Below are 9433 nucleotides of genomic sequence, written 5' to 3' on the forward strand. Positions count from 1 at the left end.
CGTTTTTTCCGCCAAAAAAAAAACACCTTGCGTTAAAAAAAAAACGCAGCATGCTCATTAATTTTGATCCGCGTTTTTAGGTATTTTCTGTGTGTCTGGGGATGTGCGGAAAAATGCATCAAAAACGCGCGCTCTCTGGGAAGGAGTCCGGTTTTCATGGAGAAATTTTCTGCATACGTGGGCACTTAGCCTTAGGTGTGAAACTGAATACTCGGCAGGAATGAACTAGCAGCAAGAGCCAGTTACAATGTGTCACCTTTCCACAATGTGTATGTCTCAGACCCCCATCTAGCTCAAGACCTGGGGCCCATAGCCCAATGTGGCTGGGGGCGGTGAGAGCATGTGCGCCCAAGCACCCTACAGCCAGTGAGCGGACGGAGCAGTTGTGCGCATGCTCACTAGTGCACCATACACTTTGGCCCCTGGTCCTGTGTGGCGGGGTCCTAGCAGCAGGACCTTAGCATATATACTGATACATGACAGGGCAGCAGGCTCCATAGCACAGGCTGCACCCCAGTATCAGTGCCCTAGGCGGCAGCAACGTACAACCAAACCTCTCATTTCCGGCACCCAACGGGCTAGTGACGCCGGAAGGAAGGGATGATGGACGTGTAGCTCCGCCTATCAGAGCGAGTATATCAGCAGCCAATCGGTGGTCTCTTTTTTAAACGTTCCTTATGAGGCCAAGCCACTTATCACCTTGGTGATTGCCGAAACAACGCGCACTGATTGGTGGAGTCAAAGCCTTTCACACAGGCGATTGGTTGGCGAGATTGAAGTTTAAAGCATTCAAACTGAGGGCGGTAGGATCAGTGGTGAAGCGTCCGGAGAGCAGAGCACAGCTCGCGCAGCCGCTACTATACAATAATGGCCTCACAGAATGTAGATCCAGCGGCGGCGCCTTCCGCCACTGCCAGGAAAGGGATGGAGGCCGGAGGGCAGGCGGCCCGGGGGTCTGTGGGGAAGAGGTAGGAGCGGGCGCTGAGGCCGGGGGTCGTGCCCTGTGCTGCGGTGATAACGCTGTTGTGTTGTGTTGCAGGCTGCAGCAGGAGCTGATGACGCTGATGGTGAGTTCACACTGCGCGGCATTGCCGGGGGCTGCGGAATGGAGACGCAGTGTCCTGGGCGAGGCTCAAGTTGGCATCTTATTCGTCAGTTTCTCATTCGGCAATTTTCTTCTTTTCTGTTTTTTATAGACTTAACAACAAAAATAATTATCCTAATAATAACATGCAATGCAGCGAGGTGTCCTGATGGGAATACACTAAAAACAGCTCCTTCAACTATACAACTGGCACAACGTGGGCACCGAAGGGCACTAATGAACGGGTTAAATGACTTTGGCCACGGATCTCACAGTGCCGACATATAGAACAGGGAGCCCCACATCAAACCCAGGTCCCTCCAGCCTGGCCCAAATGGGTTCTGGGCATCAGAATTGGCACCTAAGTGGGCACACAGGTGGTTTTCACAGATTTGATGAAGTGGTGTTTTTGAGGGGTTAAATGACTTTGGGCCACTGATCTCACACTATGCACAGATACAGATGAGTATTAGCGTGAGATCAGTGGCCCATAGTCATTGGGCTCCTTTGTAAGCAGAAGGGCTGGGGGAACCTTTCTTGCGCCAGGTCCAGAACTGCTGGGGCTGTCTCCTCTGTTGTCCGGGGGAAAGCTTAATAACAGGACCAACCTTTATACTTAGTAGCGGGGGGCATGGTTAGCTCAGGCGGAGCACGCGCAAAAGCAATCAGACTTGGTGGGAGCAGACATCGCGCGGCAGGGGGAAGTGTGTGCTCCATCCCTGCAGCACAGGCCCGCGCCTGAGAACCCCCTCGGCCACCCGCGGAAACTTGCAGTGCCTCCGCTGGTTCCACCAAACCCGGGTGCTGAACGTTGTGGGCCAGCTTGTGCCACTTCAGAGAGACCAGGTTCGTGACCGCGAACTGTGCCCTGACTCCCCCGTTCCATATTGGCCGAGCCACAGTGGGCTTGAGCTGTATTGTGGCCCACACTTTACCCGGACCACAATCCCCAAATTAAGAACCCGGCGTAGGGTATCAGAGACAAACTATAACTCACAACTCCACCGGAACAAACCTTCGCTGACTGCCGTCGGCGTCACCGCCCCACATCGGTGAATCCAGCACCTGGGGGTTGTCTGACCGGATAAGTCATCCTTTAGAGACTCATTTACACCCGAGCACGGTGTTGCTTTGTTCACCTTATTTCCTTGTTGTATTTCCCCCATTACTGTGATAACCCTGCCAAACGTTAACCCTTGGTCTGTCTCCCATCTGTCACTGCATCCCCGCAACCTGCTCACAAAAACACCAGTTACTTATTTAAATCTGTGAAAACCACCTGTGTGCCCACTTTGATGCCAATTCTGATGCCCAGGCTAGATGGACCTGGGTTTGATGTGGGGCTCCCTGTTCTATATGTCTGCAGTGTGATATCAGTGGCCAAAAGTCACTTAACCCTTTCATTAACGCCCTTCAGTGCCCACTTTGATGCCCATTTTTGTGCCAGTTTTGTAATTGTTATAGCTGTTTTTAAGTGTATTCACAGCCGGGCACCTCGCTGCATTGTATGTTATTATCGTGATTTTTTGTTGTTAAATCTATAAAAAAAAAAAAGAGAAAAATTGCCGATTAAGAAACCAACTTAAGCCTTGTGTGTCCTGTCTTGTTCACAGATGTCTGGAGATAAAGGGATCTCCGCCTTCCCCGAGTCTGACAATCTCTTCAAGTGGATCGGGACCATAGATGGAGCTGCGGGAACGGTGAGGAGATCGCGCTACTGTGTGTGTGGCCTCTCTGGGCGAGGGTGTGCTGCAGAAGGGGGGGCTCTGACAACCCTTCACCTGTACATGTGGGCAGCACGGTATATAGGTGACGAATGATGTATAGGATTGTGGAAAAGTGTTTTTATTTATTCTTTGACATCCCTGGTGTCTTTATACGAGTCCAGTGGGCGGTCCTATGAGTGACAGCTTTCTCTACTTATACGCAACCAGAGAAGACTGCCAATCGCTCGTCGGACCGCCCACTGGACTTGTCTATAGGAACATCAGCGATGTGGATGAATAAAATTAAACGTCTTCCCACAGAATCTCACTGTGTTGCTGACTGAGAGGCAAGAGACTGTGTTGTATTAAAATGTGCAATAACTACTTTTGGAAGTTGTCGTTTGTTTTTTTTTTTTTTTGTTCTCCCTTCATTTACTACTTTATTGATCCCGAAGAAAATTGTTTGTGTAATAGCCCAGCCCTAGGCTGCATGTATACATTTTGACCACAGATTGGACACTTGACCATATCAGTCTGTAACCTCTGATGAGCACCACTTCACATCCTCTAGTTTTCTGACTGTCCTGTCGCATGTCCCTCCATCTGCGGCCATGTTATGGCTGAGAGAGGCACTGTCAGGAGGAGGATATGCAAGCCGGAGGCTGTGGCCTCACCATTAAGGGGACTCTGTCAGCACAGGACGACTGTTCAGGCAAAGCATAGGTGCTCGGTGCATCATGGCGGGCCAATTACTTATATACACCTTCCCATCGACTTGTTTTCCTCTATCTCCACCCATTCTATGACTGACAGCTGTGGCTTCATAGAGGCAAAGATAGATGAAACAAGCATGTGGGGGGTGTATAGAAATGTCTGGCCACACCAAGTGTGCACTGAGCTCCTGGACTGTTTGAACAGTCATTCTGTGCAGTCCCTTTAAACTGATTGTCTAAGACTTTTATATAGTTGGTCTATTTTTAGGATGTTATCAATATCTGATCGATGGGGGTGAGACACCTGACACGCTCGCCGATCTGCTGTTCCCAGTGCCCGCTGATTGTGCACAGCTCCATCAGTTGCATAGTGGCCGCGATCAGGTACTGCACTTTGCCCCCTATTCAAATCAATAGGAGGCAGCAGCCACTATTTCTAAAGATAATTTATTAAGTTGCCCATTTTGTGGGTTTTAACATACTTTTGGAAACCAATGGCCAACTAACTGTTTACCTAATTGATTTTTGATGGTCAAGCTGTTGCCTGTAACTTGTAAAGTAGACCAGTGCTCCTCTAGTTGGGGTGCTTTTACATTGACTGACTGACTATTGAGAACGAGCATGATTAGGAACACTTATTTCCCAATACTTGATTTGTTTTAACAGACTGATCACTTATCTGCTTCTTCCTCCTCTGGGGCTGCTGAGCACAACTCCGTACAAAGTGTAGTGGCTGCTTGTAGCACCCGTCAGCGGCTGCTACTCTTTTTTTGAATAAGGCCAGAGGTCACACTTGCGAGTGTGATGCGAGAAACTCGCCCATCAATATCCAGCACTTGGGTCCGGAGTGTGCGGTTGCACGTATTTCTATGCAGCTGCACACTCCGGTCCGAATGCTGGCGGCAGTGCCGGGTATTGATGCGAGACTCGTGCAAGTTTCTCGCATCACACTCACAAGTGTGACCCCGGCCTAAAGATGCGCACAGCAGCTCTGTTCCAAGTGTTTACATTCAACCACCGGCGAAGCAAAAAATCCCCCAAAATGATCATTGAGGTGCCTCACTGATCTGGAGCTAGGCCATCAAATCCCCCTATGCCCTGACATCCCCTTTAATGGTCACAGGACAGCTAGCTGAAATGTGGATAAGGTGCATGTGCACAGAAGACAAAGATAAGCCAAACTAAGAGATTTCTACTGTTGTCATATCACAAGGCCTCTTTAAAGCACCACTCCAGTGGTTTTTTTAATTTATTTTTTTTTGCACCGCTGGAGTGGTGCTTGTAAGTGCTCTTTCTGATACTTACCTTCCGGTATTTTCATCTGTTTTCGCCGCCACTCCCATCGATCTCCATCAAAAAGTAACCTGCCTGCAGCTCCTGTGTTTCATGGAGTGACGCGGAGGTCACTTTTCAATACAACTGAGTCTCGTTCTGGATCTCATTCACTTACATTGAGCACTTGTGATGTAACTTCTAACTCCTAGCCAGTCAGAAGCTGCTGTCACAAGATGGCGCCGCAGGATCAGCGTTGTGCTGAAAATCAGGAAGACGCCGGAGGATGAGATACTGTCCGGGGACAAAGGACTTAGATTAAAAGCGCCGGTCATTGGGGCTTCTGCTATAGAAATAAAAAGATTGTTCTACTTACTGTAAATCACACACCGCACTGCCGCTTCTAGCATTGTACCAGTCTTGTACCATTTCCTTCAACCAATGTGACAATATGGTTTACGGCAAGGGGTATATTTTAATGGGATTTTTCATTGCTCTCCAAAAGTGACAGGGAAAACGAATTCTTGAAAAGTAAAGAATCACTTGCCTCTATGAACCACTTCTAGTCCAGTGGTGTCCAATAGACCCAGAACTGTTGCCATCTGACTGACACAAGGACAGGATGGCATTACTTTTCACCCAGCAAAGACCACTGAAGTGGTGCGGCTCACAATTGAGTAATCCGTTCTTTATTTTCCAACAAATCTTCTTTGGTCTCTTTTGAAAGAGTGCTGCAGCATTCTGATTACTCATGATGAGCTGCACCTTCAGATGGTGAGCGGACTGCAAACTATGTCCTATAAGGAACTGTTAAAGGATCTGGGAATATTTGGCTTGCAAAAAAGAAGGCTAAGAGGAGACTTATTAGCTGTCTACAAATATCTGAAGGGCTGTCAGTGTAGAGGGATCATACTTAAATTTGTACATGGAAACACGAAAAACAAAGGGAGAAAATACCGATTAGATATTGGGAAAAAAACTTTGACAGTTTAGAGTGATCAATGAGTGGAGCAGGCTGCCACGAGAGGTGGTGAGTTCTCCTTCAATGGAAGTCTTCAGAGGCTGGACAGACATCTGTCTGAGATGGTTTAGTGAATCCTGCATTGAGCAGGTGGTTGGACATGACCCAGGAGGTCCCTTCCAACTCTAACATTCTATGATCTTTAGTTTGTAACAAGACAAGAAGAGGAAATGTGGGAATCCAGGTGCTGGTACTCAGTGTGTTTTTTATTTTTAGGTTTATGAGAGCTTAAGATACAAGCTGTCTCTGGAGTTTCCGAGTGGCTACCCCTACAATGCTCCCACTGTGAAATTTATCACCCCATGCTTTCACCCGAATGTGGACAGTCATGGGAACATCTGCTTGGACATCCTAAAGGACAAATGGTCGGCTTTATACGATGTCAGGACCATCCTGCTTTCTCTACAAAGCCTTCTAGGAGGTGAGATTTGCTCCATCTATGCCCCATTCTGAGTAGAGGTTGAAACAAGTAGTCTTTTGATAGAAATGATTGTGATGTGCACTGATTATAGAAGAGGTTGCCCCAAGGACTATAATTTACCCAACATGCAGTTCATCTTAGAGCATTTCTTAAGTTAAAAAAATCCCATTACTGCTGCTCCTGTACATGCACGTGACCACTGAGGACAGTGCAGGGATCACATAATGATGCATGTGACCATAATTCGGCCAGGACCACTGAGTTGGCTGTATGCTATTTAATGGGCGAGTGAAGGTTGCAAAATACAGCAAAAAAAAATCTGTAATAACGGCCCCCAGTGTTATGTGCTACCCTGACACATTATTTTCCATACTGAATTCTGCACTGGCGCATGGGCCGTAATCTTGTGTTCTCATGGTTCTCTGCACACATCCAGTGGCTCTTCTCTGAGATAAATTATTTACTCATTTATGAAATATAAATATCTATGTGCAGATGCATTGACCTAGACCAGTGTTCAGCTCGCAGGGTGCTGGTGCGCTGTGGGGTCTGGCCTGGGCTTCTGCACTAGATGGCTGTGGCACCAGGGGTGGCAGGCTGCCCTTATCAAAGTAGGCAACTCTCAATCAGAATGGTATACCATGCCCGCTGCTCACATCTCTGCATCACAAGACTGCTGTGAGTCCCAGGATTGGATACAAACTGGTTCATGGCTGTCAGAGTAACAAGCTTGAACTTGAGGCTTCTTTTATGGAGAATTAAGCCAGCCATGCACATTAGATGGCAGAGCATTGTCCTGCTGACGGACATCTCGGCCATACACTCATCTGACTCAGCGCTCCTGTGTTCTCCATGAGAAAGCCACTGACAGACATCTGTGGGAGGAGAAAGCGATCGGCAGTCTGAAATCGGCCAAACGTTCGACGTCCCCCCATAAAAATCAGTGTTGGGTTCATCTGACATTAGTCTGTGCATGGGGCCTTTAGATTTTATTTAATTTGCATAACCAGTTATCCAATGTATTCAGTGATACTACCATTGTAATGAAAGGGTTTGGCGGTCTCATTAGACAAATAACATTAAAACCAAGTATGATTTCTTCTCCTTGAAAAGTCCTTGTCCTGAAACTCTGAGTATCTTGGAAGCTGACACTGCGGGCAGATCCATGAGGGCACAATTCAGTGTTTTTTGTATTCAATATTGCAGTCTTTCTTCGGCTGGATTTACACATATTCCCTGTAATCGGATGCACAAACTGACTGTGGGTCTCCTGACTCAAACTTGACATCCCCCTTTAATTTTATAAGGTTGTGTTCACATTGAGATACCCTCGGCCGGTCTGTGTATCGCAGTTCGAGGGTGTTCAGAGAAACACAGATGTCATCTTGGGCTTATAAGAAACTGGTGTCACTCTGCTTTCAGAACTGTTCCCATTTGTGACATGCTCAGATCGTATTATCTGAACAGAGGGTTAATCTCCTGAGTGTTTTGTAACTTGTGCTGTTTTTTCCAGAGCCCAATAATGAGAGCCCCTTGAATCCACACGCTGCAGAACTCTGGCAGAATCAGATGGGTAAGCTCCCAGCTCATATAAATTGCCATTATGGCGTTATTGATGGGGATCAGATTGGATTTAGTCTCCATCTATAGTTTTTACACCACACAGGTATTGTATGTACTTGTAGATTATCTAATATTTGGACTACGTTCACAAGTGACATCAATATTACTGTCAAACCTGCATAAGAGTCAATAATCTATGCAGATTTAGCTGTGAACTTTATAGCACCACTCCAGTCTTTTGGTTTGTGTGGGGGTTTTTTGTGTTGCTTCTAATGAAAGTTCCCTCCCCCTAGTCTTAAACTTGCCCATAGCCATCTTCACCTATCAATGCGGCTCCTGTCTATTGGATCTCTCCAGTATTTTCTGGAGTGGTGCAGAGGTCACTTCTCAATGTATGTTTGAGAGCCTCGTTCTGGTTCTCTTAGACTTGCACTGAGAGCTTATGACTAGAGATGGGTGAACCCAAAAAGTAAAGTTCAGCATCTGTACCAAACACACCGAACACGTACTTCACCAGGAAGTCCGTGTTACTTTTATCCCCCATTAAAACTGAGCGTCATTACACATGTACGACCGCAGCGCCATTGATTTTCTATGGACATTCCAAGCGCAATACTTTTTCCCAAATGGCCCCATAGAGCATAAAATGACTGACATCAGACCTGTCGCTCCGTTCTAACAGGGATTAAGGTTTCCTTTTCTGCCATCATTGCATTCAGACCTCCACAATCCACTCATTACCCCGCATCCTGTGGCTAGGTGGCCTTGTTGCCACCATATAACCCAGTTGATCTACTGCTATAGTAATGTTGTATTACCAGGGATTTGAGGAAATGTCACCCATGTAACACCCCTCACCCCCTGCAGTCTCTATCCTGGGTTGGATTTCCGTGCTAGGGCCTATTTAACCCATGTCTATGCTGCCCACAAGAATTCTGTAGCTTATAATGAGACTTTTCTGTTCTTGCAGCATACAAGAAGCACCTACATGAGCAATACAAGAAACAGGTGAAGGAGAAGGACATCTGATGTGTCGGCTGTATGTTTTGCACTGTACATGACTGCTGTAATATATGCCTAAGTTAATACTAGCTTTCTGTGTTTGTACAATAATAAGTGGTTTTATGATTGTTTTTTGGAGGTGCGCTCTGTTTACATGTGTCTTGTTGGAAGCGGAGTTAAATAAAAGTGAATATTTTTACATCTTTAATGCAAACTGTGGTCCTTGTCTTTGTGCAGTCCTCACCCAATTATGGCGCATGTTACCGATTTAATGTAAAACCTGGACACCAACTTTGCTTATATGGAAGATTCATGATGTATTGTTCTAATGCTGATGAATCTGCTCTAGATTTTCTAGATCAGACGGCCCCATGAGATGTTCTAGTGTTCGCCTGACCTGTTACTTACATGATCTGCTTGTCTAACACACACCTGGGAGATTTGCACTTATGCAGCATATCGATCCCTACCCCTGTATTAGAACATAGGCTTTTTGGACTCTTTGATTAGGTTAGTAATGGTCTCTCCCCTGTGTACACAGCTAGCATATCCCAATTAGCGTAATGCTTGGCTTGAAGATGGAATCTCCTGGGATGTGTTTTAATGACAATCTTTGAAATGAAAGTCTACTTTCAGCTTCTGAACATTGCA

The 9433-nt window shown here is 46.5% G+C and overlaps 1 protein-coding gene across 1 annotated transcript; it reads left to right on the forward strand.

Moving 5' to 3' along the window:
- The first annotated feature begins 664 nt into the window (after positions 1–664).
- UBE2C (ubiquitin conjugating enzyme E2 C) lies at positions 665–8990 on the forward strand. The gene is made up of 6 exons (XM_073559324.1): positions 665–968; positions 1040–1067; positions 2698–2784; positions 6013–6217; positions 7731–7790; positions 8751–8990. The coding sequence occupies exons 1-6, from the start codon at positions 868–870 to the stop codon at positions 8807–8809; spliced, it is 540 nt and encodes a 179-aa protein (XP_073415425.1). The 5' UTR covers positions 665–867; the 3' UTR covers positions 8810–8990.
- The last annotated feature ends 443 nt before the right edge of the window (positions 8991–9433 follow it).

The sequence above is a fragment of the Dendrobates tinctorius genome, unplaced genomic scaffold, assembly GCF_039654945.1.
Source record: "Dendrobates tinctorius isolate UK_male_01 unplaced genomic scaffold, ASM3965494v1 ptg000270l, whole genome shotgun sequence".
Classification (NCBI taxonomy): Eukaryota; Metazoa; Chordata; class Amphibia; order Anura; family Dendrobatidae; genus Dendrobates; species Dendrobates tinctorius.

Bases quoted from the DNA above. Each gene is read 5' to 3' on its own strand.
- UBE2C (XM_073559324.1), top strand. From the start codon at position 868: ATGGCCTCACAGAATGTAGATCCAGCGGCGGCGCCTTCCGCCACTGCC. The intron at 969-1,039 runs GTAGGAGCGGGC...GTTGTGTTGCAG, and splicing joins CGGGGGTCTGTGGGGAAGAG to GCTGCAGCAGGAGCTGATGA. The intron at 1,068-2,697 runs GTGAGTTCACAC...TCTTGTTCACAG, and splicing joins AGGAGCTGATGACGCTGATG to ATGTCTGGAGATAAAGGGAT.